Source organism: Lemur catta, chromosome 6 (assembly GCF_020740605.2).
Source record: "Lemur catta isolate mLemCat1 chromosome 6, mLemCat1.pri, whole genome shotgun sequence".
Taxonomy (NCBI): domain Eukaryota; kingdom Metazoa; phylum Chordata; class Mammalia; order Primates; family Lemuridae; genus Lemur; species Lemur catta.
The window spans coordinates 23,218,045-23,234,173 of NC_059133.1; the positions used below are offsets into that span (position 1 = coordinate 23,218,045).

Below are 16,129 nucleotides of genomic sequence, written 5' to 3' on the forward strand. Positions count from 1 at the left end.
CAAATTTCCACTAGTGAGCTAATAAACTTCCCTATTTTTTAAAGCCAATTTCAGTCACATGTTTTGATGCTTGTAGCCATGAGCATCTTACCTAAGACAGCAGCTGTGTTTGGGAGGGGCTGTGCCAGGGCTGTGCTCTGTCAACTCTCACATGTGGTCCTTTATCAAGGACTTTCCATCTACTTGGGGACATTATGGCAATTATGGTACCCAGCGTGTATCCTCGAGGAAGGCAGGGCAACTTTGGTGCTATTGGATCATTTGGGAGGCCTCCTGGAAGAGGTGACTGAGCTGGGCTTTGTAGGATGGGAGTCCTGCGTCCCAAACTCCTACCATTGACTAGGGGACTGGTCACAGGGGAGGCATCACCCACAGACACCACATGACCCCCAAACTCCTTCAAGACTTATTCAACACTCACATGAAGCTCCAGAGATCCCAATGCAGTGACACCAACGTGCAATGTTACCCTTAACCTTCCAGTGAGGGGGATTTTGAGTTGATTTATATTAAATACAGTAATGCCTCATTAATTCAGGCTCTATTAACCTGAAGTTGGTGATAATTTGGATAGTTAATGTTTACTTCTCAAATCATTCCTTCATAAATAGGACAACGGTAATGTACTTGTGATTATAAACATTTAAAAAGATTTCAAATAAACTCACATGGTTTTAGAAACAACAATTTATATGTAAATAATTATCCAGTCTTTACAAATAATTTTGTAATTTGTTCATTTCCTAAACAACTCTAATAGACAACACTGCTGATCTACTTCCAGGCTGAAAGGAAACAACAATGAGGGTGACAGCAAATATTTATTGGGAGCTGGTAATGTTTGTCCATTTGTAATGTCAAGAATCAAACACGTAAAAACAATTTCTCCAAAAATTACATTATCAGATGTGGTCAAAATGCATCCATGACGGGAAGGCCCCTAAAATGCCAGGTCTTGAACCCGGTTGTAAGTGCTTTATTGGTGGGGTTGAGAGACATTAGAAATGAAAGGGGACATCTTTTGTCAAGAGACACTAATTCATTTGAAGAGCATCTAGAAAGATAATCTATGTGAGGGAAAGAAACATTTTTTTGCTTATTAGAAAAAGCTGTATTTTAGCTTCATTGGGGCATATCACTTGGATTTCCTTCTATACCTCAATGTTCTCTAAATAAAGTTTAAAAAGTGCAATTTGAAATGTGGACACAAAATGAAAATTTCAAGCCAAATCTGCTTTTCCCCACAAAGGCATTTGTGATACCCCAGCATATTAATCTGCAGAATATTTGTGAAATAATTTAATGTTTTATCATTATCATCACAACAGGTTTACCTGTGTAAACATCCAGGTGTGCATGTTAAAGTAAAATAAATCAATTGCTTGGGTTTTCCGAGTAGATTAACAAGACATTGAGATATATTTAGGTTTAAGTGACATAATTCTGATAAACTACTAAGGTGTGTTAACTTTTTCACATAACTGTGCTGACTTATATACTCAAAGAGTCTTCTTTCTTTTCAGTGCTATCATTTTTTATAGATGACTTTTCCTTTAGCTATAACATATTCAATTAATTCGTGATAGCCTCCAAACTGGTATATCAAATGCTCCCATCTAGAAAGAAATCAAACATTAGTTCAGTGCATACAAGTCAAAATTATCACTTTAGCAATAAATGCTAATTTTAAAATGCATTCTCTAAATATTTCTTTATACCCAGTCTTTGGTATTTAGGCTTTCTAAAAAACAGCTTACTGGTCTATGATAAATCAAATGTTGTTTAATAGTATTATTTAAGTACTTCATCTTAAAATATTTGCTCCATTAAGTGATGCACAACAAATGGGAACGGCAGCATGATATTCAATAAAGGGAGTGGTTTCTGGCCGGGCGCGGTGGCTCACGCCTGTAATCCTAGCCCTCTGGGAGGCCGAGGCGGGTGGATCGCTCGAGGTCAGGAGTTCGAGACCAGCCTGAGCGAGACCCCGTCTCTACTAAAAATAGAAATAAACTATCTGGACAACTAAAAATATATATAGAAAAAATTAGCCGGGCATGGTGGCACATGCCTGTAGTCCCAGCTACTCGGGAGGCTGAGGCAGTAGGATCGCTTAAGCCCAGGAGTTTGAGGTTGCTGTGAGCGAGGCTGACGCCACAGCACTCACTCTAGCCCGGGCAACAAAGTGACACTCTGTCTCAAAAAAAAAAAAAAAAAGAAAGGGAGTGGTGTCTGACCCTGGAGAGTAGAATTACAGAGCCTCTGTCCCCTGTTGGACGTGAGGTCCAAGGGCTGCGATGGGATCATGAGGTTCAAGGAGCTGTAGGATTCACAATTTTTGGATTTAGAACAAGACAACCCAAATTGTCACAGTGGAGGCCCAAGTGGCAACAGACTGTGGGTGAGGGAGTAATAAGAAACCAGTAACAGGAAAACTAAGTTTAAGCTTTTGGGATCCAATAGGTATAAGAAGACAGAGGCAGAATGAATCAGAACCATGGTGACAAGCCCGAGGTGGGAGCAAGCCCTAGATCAGAAGCCAAATCGACAAACAAAACCACATGCCAGAGGGCACAAGCCCAAAGTCCAGGTAAACAGAGCAGGAAGCTGGAAATCTATGAAAGACGTCAGACAGACAAAGAGACCGGAAAACCTGGTCCACCCTGTAGTTTAGGACCTGTAGGTAGACTTTCTGGTTGGAAAGGGATCAAGACAGGGGATTGGGTACTGTCTGAGTCCAGACAGAGCCTGACGCTAATAATTAACAAATAAGTAACAAATGGCCATTGCTACTTAAGACATTTCTCAACACAGCACAACAAATAATGGCAATTAAGTGTGTAGGAGGAACTGGCTCAACTGCTATGGGGAAATCCAAATTTCCATATAAAGGTTCTTATGCATTGAACAAGATTCCTTTATTACAGAGATTGTGTATTTAATATTTATTTACAATAATTAGTGGAAAAGGGATTTAAACCTCCTATATACGTCACACTGGGCATAAAATAAAAGAGCTAAGTTGGGAGCACACTCACCCGGACGCATTGATGACAATGAGATCACCTTGTTTGCCGACTTCCAAAGATCCATGCGTGTGAGATTTTCCCAGTGCATAAGCTGCATTGATGGTGGCCGCAGCCAAGGCCTCAGGCATGGACATCCTCATGTTTACACAGGCCAGATGCATGACCATTGGCTAAGGAGGGAGGAGAAAGGCGTTGGAGGAAAGTGACAAACAGCTGTTGCTACTTAGGACATTTCTCAACCCAGCATAACAAATAATGGCAATTAAGTGTGTAGGAGGAACTGGTTCAATTGCTATGGGAAAATCCAAATTTACATATAAAGGTTCTTAGGCTTTGAAAAAGATTCCCTTATTATAGAGATTGTGCATTTAATATTTATTTACAACTTTTCAAGACCACTTAGTGTCTACGATAAAGCTCACTTCTACCCTTACTTACTCAAACCTCGTATGTAGAGTTTATGCTATTTTCTGGAGAAACGAAAGGGTTATTGTAAAACTGCAATGCTCAAAGCCGAATCAGAAAATAATGCAAATAGCAGCGCCTCTCCTCTCCCTATGCCTGGGGGCATTTATGTGGTGCAGAAAAATCCAGTTACACTACTCTCTGCCCCTTTTTTCCCTTGTTTCACAGAAAAATAGTTTTAGATATTTTATACATTTTGAGCAGCTAGTGAAATATTTTTAAATTATTTATACGCTTGGTAGATACTCTGCTCAGAAAGGCACATGAAAAAATAATTACCATTGAAAAGCAATATGCATTAGGATTGAAATCACTGCCCAGAGCAACTATTACCCCTTCATCTAACATCTTCCGGGCTCGAGGCTGCTTCAGTCTAAGGGGAGAAAGAAAATATGTCAGTCTCTAGAGTTGGAACTTTTGCAGAATAGATGTTCAGAATGGAAGAGCGCTTGAGACATCCAACTCTTTCATGATCTGGAAGAAGACACAGAAACTCCAGGTTAAGTGATTAGTGGTAGAGTTAGATAGAATCCCAGGACTTGATTTTTATCATTCTGCTTTTGAAATTATTTGCATAGGACTAATTTGTTTAATTTGTGATTGTTTACCTAGGCCATCTTTATGTATATCAAGACATTCTTGCTAAAGGAGAAAATTATAACTTACAAATGCTCTTTAAATTTTAAAAATTTAAATGTTTTTAATTTTTTAAATTTAATAAGCTTTTTTGTCACTACCAAATTAAACAATGAGTTTAGAGTAATGCTATTTTTATTTCCATTTTGCAATTTTCTATTCACATCTCTCTCCTTCCTTTTTTTATTTTTATTTTTTGGTTTCAAACATATTTTTGCTAAAATCTTGAAGGCCCAAGCATTTAATGTGTAAAATATTGTGCTTCCTCCTGGATTAGGCATCTCTCTGACCTCCTTGGCGAAACATTCTTTATTCCTTAACATAACTCAAAAGTTATGTCAGAAATGAACAAAGCCTAAAAACTCATTAATGCCATGAGAACAGATTTAATTCAGTAATAACTATTGCAATAGGGAAAAGAGCCCAGCAGAGATGATTCTTGCCCTGAAGCATTCCTAGTCCGTGAAAATTTATAGGACCACTTAAAATAATATTTCCCACCTAAGACAATGTATGAGAAGATGTGGGTGAAGCAGAGTTAGAGAATGAGGAAAGAGTATAGCTTCAAATTTTCCAGCAAGACATTGTGATGGCCCCTCCTCCCCTTCTAAAACTATTTATGGGTTAAAAAAAAAAAGAGAGAGACTATAGACTATGAAAGTATTAAGGCGGCTCCACAAAAACTAAGGTGACTATTTCCTGAATAAATTTAAACATTATATGTGAATATACATAAAATACATGATTAAAGGAAGCCCTTAACTGGCACAGTGGTTATTCTGGAAATAAGAGTCAAGAGAGGGTTCAAGGTCTAGCAGAAGGCCCTGCAGGTCCTTCCATTGTAGAGATTAGAAAAATATAGGAACAGAGAAGCCAGAGAGAATATGTGGCCTTCTCTTTGATTGCCCTTGTTGTCCAAACAGGATGCTAAACATACCTGTAGCATTGGCAGATGACAGCCTCCACTGGCATAGGAACAAAGTTCAGATTTTTAATGCTGAATTGTCCCTTGGCACCACAAAGTCTCAGATTTTTGCTCCATGTTAAAAGATGTAAGGATAGTTAAAGTCTTTTTTAGTTTTTTGTAAAAACTTATTTCTTGGGTGGTGAAAAACTAACCAAATTAAATATTGATTAATAACTTAGACTGATGACTACTGAGATTTGTAAGAAAAGTTACAGAGTTGGCTATACCAAAAACAGTTATCGATTTCCTGATTGTAGTCTATGTTGTGTCTACTGTTTTAAATTAAGAGAATAGTAATGATGATAAAAATGCATATTATACATGTGTATCTATGAAATCATAAGTTTGAGAAAAGCACTGAAATATTCCCTTTTCTTTTCTAGAAGTTACTTGAAGCCTGACTTTACCCAACCTCAGCACAATTCATGTTTTGTTGTGGGGAGCTATTCTGTGCATTGAGAGCTGTTTAGCGGCAACCCTGGTCTCTACCCGCTAAATGCTGGTAGCATCCCCTCATTGTGATGACCAGAGATGATCCCAGACATTGTCAAGTGTCCCCTGGGGGACAAAATCACTCTGGGGTTGAGACCCACTGTCCTAAGGCTATAACTCCAGAATTGCTGCTCCCTCCACTCCCCACCCCCAGCCCATGTGTCCTAGCCACACAGAAAGCACCTAGTCCTAAGAGAAGATAAGCTTCCTCTTGAATGCTCACCTCCCAGACCACACCCTTGAAAGCTGTCATGTAAGTGGTACAATGGAAAGAGTCAGATCTCAAATCTTATATTTGGTAGAATTAGAACAATGAAGTTATAAAAGATGGACTACGTGTATCCAGTGTATAGAGCACGTACAGCAAAATCTCTGGGGAGACGTGCTTATATGTCTCCTATTTCCTCCTACCCCCAGGATTTATGAGGATTCTGCTAGACAATTATGGTACCCATTAACATCCTCTTAGAAAACAGATCATTCAGATTCTGAACATTGATAACCATCCCTAACATCGTATGCATGTTTTTAAAAGTATAGAGCCTATTTCATTATTTTCTAATTATAAAAAGAATGCATACTGAATTTTTTAATTGGAAATTTCAAAATCTAGGAAAAAGAAAAAAAAAAAAAAAAGAAAGCACCTTCCTCAATAATCCCACCACTCAAAGGCAATTTGGGTCTAACCTTCTTCAGGGTAATTCATTTATGAACACCAGTTCAAGGTTTATGACATCTTCCTGAGCCAAGTTTTCTTTATCTGAAGTTTTAAAGATTGTGACGGCACTGAAATAATGTTTAGGCACCTTGGAAGTCTGTGTCTTCAGAGCTTGTACTTGCAGCTAGTGGGTCTGCAGTGAGAAATGACCTTACCTCAGCATGTAGGCTGTGGTGGGCAGAAGGACAGCAGAGCACCTGGCCGTTGCCATGGCAACGATGCCTTCATCACTCACTTCTTCCAGGTGACTGATTGCCTGGGCTCCCAGTTCAGCCCCGAGCTACGCAGAATGGGCAGAAAGGGAAAGACTTAACCAACGGCAACAACACATCAATAAAGTACCACTCAATTGTTTTTCCTACAAAGAGAAATAGCATTTTATTATTAAGATTTCTTGTCAACTAACTCTTGTGGGCACAATACCCTAAATGGGTAAAGAGTTTGTAATAGGCATTCATTTGAAAATTAGATGGTGTGCTACTTCAAAAACTATTCTTAAACACAAATGTTGCAGAACTTTTCTGAAACAACATTTGATGAATCTTATGGATCAGAGGTGAGGAAAGTGGACCTAGAGATATTTAGGAGAATTGGGAGGACATGGTGGTTGGTTGGAATGTGAAGGTGAGGGGGAGGAAGTCATCAAAATGCTGTCCAAGTTTTGGACTTGAGCAATAGACAGACAATGGTGTCATTCACTGGACAGGAAACACAGGACAAGATTTGGAAGTGACTTTGAGATCAAGTTGGACATATTGTGGTTGAGACACATGTGGGGTATCTGTATTTGTATTTATACCCCAAGGGCAATTGTTTATTTAGGTCCAGGGCTTTAGAGCAGAGATATCTAGACTCTCAACTGCAGGGACTTTGTCTACCCTACTGCTGAATTCTCAGGGCCTGGAACAGGCCCTGGCACACAGTAGACATTGGAATATTTGTTGAAAGGATGAGTAAATGAATGAATCTGGGCAAGACATACAGATCTGGAAATCATCCTGTGGCTTTTTTTGGTGTGCCACCAAAATTGATCTGAATCAAAGAAAGATCCTGGAAGCTACATGTAAAACCAACAAACTATGTCAATGTGGCTTTGTGTGCCAACCAAAATATGTTGTAAACTTAGTAAATGAGATCACAAAAGTACTTCTTTTCCTACTAATATCACCAGCAAACTACTAATAATAACAGCAAACAATCAGCAAAAAAGTAAGTTTTTAACAGAGGTCAGGTTTTCAAGGCTCAACCAGACCCATCTGCACATTGCTCAATGAGTTTCCCCACTCTTTATCTTTTTAGAAGGCTTTGAACAAACTGAGTTTTCCATAGCATGAATGCACAAGAGTGAGTGTTGACAAAGGGAAAACAACAGGTCAACCGTACCTCAGCTGCCTTCATTGGGTGAAGTTCATCCCCGTGGAAATTAATCTGTAACCCTGTGTCTTTTCCACATTGAAGAATCCTTCGGGTGCAATCAAGGTCAAAGACCCCCTTCTCACAGAACACATCTATATTGTCAACATGTATTTCCCCTTTTCTGCCCAGTTCCTTCAGCCTTGGGAGGTGGTTATTGATGATGTCATCAGCAGCTTCAGTAGCAGTTTTTCCCCTGATAGAAGAAAATGAGATTACCATGGGCAAATATACATAATGGAAAAGGTGTTATTTATACTTTGGAGAACCTGAGAAACAGCATAGGTGAATGACCTGAAACCTCAGAAAGGCAGAGAAAGAATCAAAGCTAAAACTCAGGTCTGTTAACAATTGGGCCATGCCTTCACAGCAGAGGTATCGACAAGACTTCCATGTGCAATGACCCTACTACACACTGAGACTCAGATGTTTCAGCCATTCTAGAACATCTACAATGCCGATGCCAGCAAGGCCATCTGGCTGAAAACCTTAATCTTCCAGTCAAGAACACTGAGAGGGCACCTTGCATTCTTCCCTGACAACCCAACTGCGGTTCCCTCATCTGGCCCCAGCTATCACCCTGCCTTTTTCTTTCTCCACGTTTCCCAGAGCATCTGCCTTAGGCTTCTTGTCTCACCATCTGGGGCCATGGTGGAAGAGGATAGTAGTAGGCCCTGAAATTCTCTCTAAAATTCCAGGGTGATTATAATTATATGTTAGAAAGGGCTTGGCTTTTGGAGTCAGACAGACGTGGAGCTCCACCACTTGCTGGCCACGTTACTTTGAAGAAGTTCTTTAGCTGTCCAAATTTACATCCCAAAGTTTAAAAACTAAATATAAAGTAAATTTAAATGATTAAATTTATAAACTATGTTATTCTGTACCATTTACATATGTAAGTTTTCAAAGGTTAAGACTACATTAAGACTTTGGAGATACCCTATGAGTGTTCAAGTCCTGAATTTCTTTTAGATCTTTCAGTTAGTTCCAGAACCAGGGACCTTCCTATCTAGAAATTCTAGAACCAAAAGGAACTTTGGATGGATAAGATGGAGGCACAGAAGTGGGCAGAGTTCTCTATAGTAAAGCCATGTAGGGGAAACTTTTTAGATAAAAATATTTACAACAGTAAAACAAAAATGCTTGCTGTTAGGTAAGCAAACAGATGAACAAAACAAAAATAAAAATCCTTTTGAGTCACCTAGACTCCAAGATTTGATCTGTCTCCTAAGGAATGTTACTATTAATTTCTAAGGTGCTTTTATGCTAATTGATTATGATGGGAAATTATTCCAATGAATATCTGTAATTTTAAAGGACCTACGAGGGGCCATTTCTTTTTGCTAACCAAAGGAACTTGAAACATCTCTTCTTTCATCATTAGAGGACTAGCAAACTGATGGGTCTTTCTAAAACCACGTGTGCGAGATGATTGGAATCAGAATGTCCTTCCCAAAGCTTCTACTGGTCTCCCTGTAAGAGCTAAAGTGCTCCTGCTACAGTGCTCCCTGCAAGAGCTGAAGTGCTGCCCCGCTGCAATCTCAATGCTCCGTGTTAAACGCGCTCGCACTGGCGGACGTTACTTGGGCACTGAGTGAGCCCCGCAGTAAGTGGCCGAGATGCCGATGTCCAGCTCCCGCCGGGCGCGCTCAATCACGCGCAGCATCTTGAGCTCGGTGTCCAGGTCGAGGCCGTATCCGCTCTTGCACTCCACCAGCGTGGTGCCGGCCCGCGCCATGCACTGCAGCCGCTGCCGGAAGGAGCGGAACAGCTCCTCCTCCGAGGCTTGGCGTGTGCGCTCCACCGTGAAGTTGATCCCTCCTCCGGCCTGGTGAATATCCATGTATGTGGCTCCTGCCAACTGAACACACAGCTCGCCCTTAGGCTGGGCAAATGCCAGGAGGCTGTACGCAGGTCTACGGAACCTACCTCCAGGGGTGGTACTAAAAAATGGCTAAGAAGCGATAGGGCACGGGCACCATCCCATCAGACTGGAGAGGGTGCTGGGACGCACAGTGTCCTGGAAACCCCTACTCTGCCGGCCGCTGCATTGTGGGGAGCTCCGGAGGTGGTCCCAGGAAGGCACCGGAGTCGCAGAGGTGGGAGATGTGGTGGGTGGGCATTTGGGGTCTCAGGGTAGCTGCGATTAAAAACTGGCAAGGCGTATTTCAATATTTTAACAACTCAATCGGCCGCCAGTGGGTTCTAGCAGGGCTCAGCCCTCCCTACAGCTTCAGCAGGTTTGAGAAAACAAAGCTTAGGCAACTTAGGGGACCCCATTGCATTGTTCAAATCCCCACTAAAGAGGCCCAGGGCAGTTTCCAAGTCTCAATATTTGGCCACCAGAGTTTGGAGCCTGACCTTTGTCACTCAAGCAAATAAAGAGGCTCTTCCTGGCGTCCCGCTGGGCTCCAGTTACTCCGGGGGAAGCGAGGAGTGTGGTGCACACAATGTCTGCAGGGCTGGGGGGTTGCCAAGCAGAGTTTTCATCTGGGTTCTGCCGCCCTGCAGCTGGTGACCTTAGTGAACGCCTTTCCCTTCTCTGGACCCAACTTCCTCCATTTATATAATGAGAGGCCTGGACTTCAAAGCCCTGAGGTTGCTTTTGGCTCTAAAATTCGCGATTTAATAAAATATTCTTTAAAAAACAACTCAAGCTTATAGAGGAACATACATGATATGTGAAGAAAAATTTTTTATTTTTCTGAAATAAGCTGATTTAGCTGCTAGGATGCACATTTTTTTTTAAACAATGTGAAAATAGCCTCCCACCAGGGACTTAGGAGTTGACTATGGCTAGCATATAACTAACACAGACTATATTTTATGATTCTTAATGTCTTATTTTTCTGAAAAAGAGAACAATATAAGACATTTTATTGTTGTGCTTAGTCATGTATATTTTCTAGCTTGACCCCAAAGAATGGCGATTTTCAAACTGTTTCTCGGAGCCCTTTCAAAGGCTACTAGAGGTAGTGATTTGGAATGGGGTGAAGGGAAGAGGAGAAATGAATGGGCAAGGCAGCTCAGCTCTGTTTTAAAAGGAAGATTCTGCAGCTAAAATTTTTCAAAAACTATTACACTAAAAATGCTTACTAGCCCAGTGTGTAATATAAAGACTTGGGGCATTATCAATAAGTTTTGTTGTCATTTGTTTGCCATATCCAGGCAAGTAAAAATATCCATTAAAAAGACAAGTCAACTTATGTTGCAAAGCCTGATAGCCTACTGACTCTTTAGAAAAAGACTTTCTGTTTGTGCTTTCTTTTGATTTGCCATTATTGATCGCAGTTACCTTCATTGCAAACTCGTGAACTCTTTCACCAGCCCATACTGGATGTGTGTGTGCATCCACCAAACCTGTAATCAATAAATCGAGTCATCTTAAAGTTAACAAATAGAAAGCACTTAGATAGCAGGCAGACTCTACCGTGCTGCTCCTGGGAAAGCATCATGGTGGCCATCCAACTTGGAGAAGGGTGAAAGAAGGAAGATTTGTCTCTGTGGTTACCTGGCCGAGAGGAAACAAGACTGCCTTGCTCATCTTGAAGGCTCTAATGAAGAAGGTGATGCAACATGATGAAAATATTCCTTAAAGATGTATAGCTCCTTTTGCTCAATAAGTCTATGCTCACCAAAGCTTTTAAATTAGTCAAACCTACTAGTTGAACAAAAGCAAGGACTGTATCACCCAAGAACAATCTGGGTGTGAAAACAGAATAATACAACCCCTCCAACTGGGAGAAGGCAAAATAGGAAATCAGAAAGATGAATCTATCTTCAAGAAAGAAATATATTTTAATTAAACAGACTATAAAGAAAGCACTTGCAACTTTTGTTTTTCCAGGTATAATTCAGTAAAATGTGTCTTTCCAGAATATTTAAAATATCTTATGGATTAAATGGCTCTTTAATGGTTCTGATTAGACTAAAATCAAAGGTCCCTAATTAGATTGCTTTCTACTATATTCTATTCTACTCATAACATTTCACCCTGACTTTGTCTCCTGACTCCCAAGATCCAGAAGGTAGAAGGTCTGTCAATGTGTACAGTAAACATTTGAAAAATAAAAATTTTATATAAATTCTATATAAAAATATATTAAAATATATACTTTTATATAAAGTTTTATATAAAATAAAATATAAAGTTCCTATGTGTAGAATTCAAAATTTGTGAAACTTGTTTTGGGTGATTACAAGAAGCCATACAACATAGATAATGTAGGAGATGATGGTTGATACATGGATTCTGTTGTCAATCATTAAAGATATAAGTGAACTGCAGTGAAATCTCTAGGGTACTTTTTTTTTTCATTTTCTGAACTAGAGCTGAGTCCTTTGTTTCATACCCTACACAATATTAGAGTATTTCTGGTATTAGGGACAGCAGCTGCCCCGTTTGCCTCCCCTAAGCAATGAATTATAAAGTTTCTCTGTTTTCAAACCTAACACAACACAGCTGGTTTCTCTTCAGCCTAGGAGTGGGAAGAAGTGGAGTGAATGAATGGGTCTGATTCCCAGCTTGCCCTTTACCTCCTTAGCAAACTTGGGTTAGGATATTTCACCCCTAAGCTCATTTTCTAGCCTGTAACATGTAGATAATGACACCTCCCACACTGGGCAGTTAGAAGGATTCAACATGAAATCATGTTTGTAAAGCAGCTAGGCATTCAACCGTAGAAATTCAATACATAGAGCTATTATTAATTTTTAGTATTCTTGTGAGACCCTATTTAAAACAGGCTGCTGCTCTTTCTCTATACATTCCTAGAGCAACCGTTCAAACTACTTTTAGAGCTTTACTGAAAAAGAGGTAGTAGTAAGTACCTGGTAGGATACATTTCCCAGAGCAGTCAATTCTTTCTTCGAAAGTTTCTTCAGAAAATTGTCTTTGGATAGCATCGGCAGGACCAATAGCTTTTATAAACCCATCACTAAAGAAAAATAAAAAAATAATTATTAAAGTTTGGGGAAATCTTGTGAGAAATCTGACTAGTGATTTAACATATGTTTTCAGATGCCTTGATGTCAATGAGTCAACAAGTATTGTGTTTCCTTCTTGAACCTGAGTCTTTGGAAAAGTGACTCTAGCCATACTCAAGACAATAAGTCAAATCATGTGTAGCAGAGATTGCTAGTTATGCCCCAATGTTCCCCTCTCTCACAGTACTAGAACCCTACATTTTAGCTGGACACATAACCACCCAGAATAAAGAAAGACTCCATTTCCCAGCCTCTCTCAGCCAGGTGTGGCCATGTGACTAAGTTCTAGCCAATAAGCTTGCTTTCCCTTCCTATTTGACTGGCTCAGTGTAGACGCCACATTAGAGATGGAGCAGGATCTTGGATCATGGGGTGACTGGCAGAAAGTGGGCCGTGCACCATAGAGCATGGCAGGAGGAGCCTGGATCCTGAGGACTCCATGGAGACCACCATCAACCAGCCCTGCATTCCTACATCAGGGTTTTTACATAGGAGAGAAATAGCCTTCCATCTTGTTTCAGCCACTGTTAACTTCAGTCTTTGTCACTCGCTGCAAATTAGTGTTTCCAAAATTGAGATCCAGGGCTATAAACCAGAGAGCTGGAATATGCAGTGAAAAAAACAGGCCATAAGGGATTCAGCCATGGGACAGAAGTGGCTGGGGTAACCTGAGGGAAAATAAGAGTGGAGGGGCAAAACCTGGATGAAAAGGATAGATATTACAAAAGGAAAAGAAATAATGATTGTAGCGGTTATGGGGAGGAAAAATTAAAGGACAGAATAAGAAATTAAGCTTTGAAATTTAGTATCCTGGTTAATACAATTCTTCATCACTAACAGTTTTTATCTCAACCAATTACATAATCCACCCAATGTGCAGTGACTCTGGTGGCAGAAGGGAGCAGCAGGATTAGAAATTGACCTTGAATGGGACAGGACAAAGAGAATGCTCTTACTCAGGATTATTTTTCTCCTCTTCTCTCCGAACTGTGTCTCACTTGGCACAAAGCTATATTAACCAGGAGCCACAGGGCACAAGGTCTGACAAACTATTCCATACAAACAGTTAATGACTGACACTGCTTTCAGCAGGGTTATTTGTGTTGTAACAAGGTCAAACCTAAGAAATCTCTAACATCCTCAATTTGCGTGGGAGGAAAATTTTGAGGGCACTGGGTCCTTTCCCTGACCCCACTAATCCTATGCTTATCCACCTTCCAAGAACATGGGTCTCTCATTCGTTGGTGGATTCCTACTTATGTTTGAACAAAGGTTTATGTCCAAGGGCAGTTATTGAAAGAAACTAAGTAAAACCATTCCCCCAAAAGTGTTTTTCTTAAGGTAGCCATTAAAAATTACAAAGATATATTAGTGCTATGGTGAGATTTTCACTATTCATTACTAAAAATAATATATGCATTTTATATTATTCTATTTGCATAGGAAAATATCTGAAAGGAGAAGCACTGAAATGTTGGCATTAGTTCACTGAATGATGGGGTTTGAATGATTTTAATGATTTTTCTTCCTTTTTGTTCATCTGTATTTTCTTCTTTCTTTTCTTTTTTTTGAGACAGAGTCTCGCCCTGTCACCCTGGGTGCAGTGGTGTCCATCATCAGATAATCACCAGATAATTATTTCAATTCTATACTTTATTTTGCATGTGTTTAAAACAGTGATGATAGCAAGTGAAAATAAAAAACAATCCAATTCTGTACCAAACTAGTCATATTTGAGTGGCAAAGTTCTGAATGTTCTTGTAAATTTATTTTAATATAATAAGTCCAACAAATTCTGAGAACCACTCATAATAGACTCAAATCAAAAAACCACCTTCCAGACCACAAGTCAACTCCCTCCTTTCTCTATTTGATGTGGTTTTGATGTGAACACAGAAAGAGTATATCTTGGAATCCAAGACTTCACGTTGGCAGCATTTCTGCAAGTTTTATAGATATTTTGGCCTCAACCTAGGTAGATATTTTCTCAACTTTCTAAGCAAGTTTTTAAACAAATTTTTAATAGTAACTCTAGGAATATTTTCATCCCTTTATTAATTAAAGACAAACCCACCCTAAGTCCCCTAAAAGCTGGGCTCTCACACAAGCCTCGGCTACTCCAGGGAAGCGGTGGTCAGTCTGTGCGACTCTGACTCACCGTGCGCAATGGCGGCGCCATGGAGCTCTTCGGAGTCAGCTCCTCATCTGAGCCCCTTTCCTACCCCAGGTCGCCCTCTCACACTTCGGCTGTCCTTTTATTCACGTCTGGCAGGGAGGCAGTGCAGATGCTTATGAGAACACCTCTTTTTTTCTGGTGGCCAAATCTTGATTTCCTGTCACTCAAGGCCATCCCCATCTAAATGCTTTCCGTGGTTCTAAAGCTTTAGGGTACAGATCACGGGCAAGTGAGAGGTACTTTTTAAAAATTAAGGACTCAGAACTCCACCTCCAGAGATGCTGATTCTAAAGAGGGGGTGGAAGTGAGTCAGAAATCTGTTCTTAAAAAAAAATAATCACAGGCCATCCTGACAAAGGTGGACCCCTGGCCGCACTTCAAGAAGCACTAGAGAACCCCAGCCCCTTCCGATGGTCGGACAACGGTGTTTTACAGGCAGAGGCGGGACTTGATGCACCCTAAAGGGATGTTCCCTTTTGAGCGGTTTTTTTTCCCCCTCGCGGAATGACAACCCAGAGCGGTTGACCGTGTCAGCACCAGGCGCCCAAAAGGCTGGCCTGCCGGTGTCTCTCTCTGTGCTGGGAAGCTTTTACCGCGCTGTTTCCCTCCGCAGTGCACAAGCTGGAGAAAGCGGCAAGCCCTGGCCTCGGCTGCCGGGTCCCCCACCCCGCGTGCCCGGCCACTTACGTGCCGACCACCAGGCTGGCGCCCTCCAGCACCGCCAGGCTGCGCCCCGCGCCGCCAGCCAGGAAGCGCTCGCCGCGGGCGCACACCAGCACCACCTGCCGCGCGTTCTCCAGCAGGAGGCGGTGGCCGCTCGCCATGTCGCCGCGCGCGCGTCTCCGAGGGGCCCAGGGCTCGGCCGCGGGCGGACGGCAGAGGAGGATGCGGGCGGCGATAGCGCGGCGGGGCGGGCGCTCGCAGCCGCCGCCCTGTGAAGCGGAGGGGGAGGGGGAGGGGGGCTCGCCCCCCCCCCCAGCCGCGCCCACACGGTCGCGGTAATACCGAGAAGAATGGCAATTAGTAATAAACCTACTAATGGAAGCCCCTCTTTTTTGGTCGCCTTGTCACATTCTGGGTAAATGAGGTAGAGATTATTGTCCCTATTTTTCAGATGAGGAAGCTGAAGCTCGGAGAGGCCACTGGGGATTGTTGTCGATTATGTGGCCATGCGGAAGGGGGGCTCCGAGGAGCGGGAGCGCCCGGAGCGTGAGGGAGTGATGGCGCGGGAACTTCTGCCAAGGGGC

At 41.6% G+C, this 16,129-nt stretch overlaps 1 protein-coding gene across 1 annotated transcript; it reads right to left on the reverse strand.

Moving 5' to 3' along the window:
* Positions 1-804: 804 nt before the first annotated feature.
* On the reverse strand, positions 805-15,768 carry AMDHD1 (amidohydrolase domain containing 1). Its single transcript, XM_045553195.1, has 9 exons — positions 15,570-15,768; positions 12,551-12,657; positions 11,016-11,080; positions 9,304-9,581; positions 7,691-7,916; positions 6,463-6,587; positions 3,774-3,867; positions 3,039-3,199; positions 805-1,616 (listed from the first exon to the last, which is right to left on the reverse strand). The coding sequence occupies exons 1-9, from the start codon at positions 15,704-15,706 to the stop codon at positions 1,529-1,531; spliced, it is 1,281 nt and encodes a 426-aa protein (XP_045409151.1). The 5' UTR covers positions 15,707-15,768; the 3' UTR covers positions 805-1,528.
* Positions 15,769-16,129: the final 361 nt, after the last annotated feature.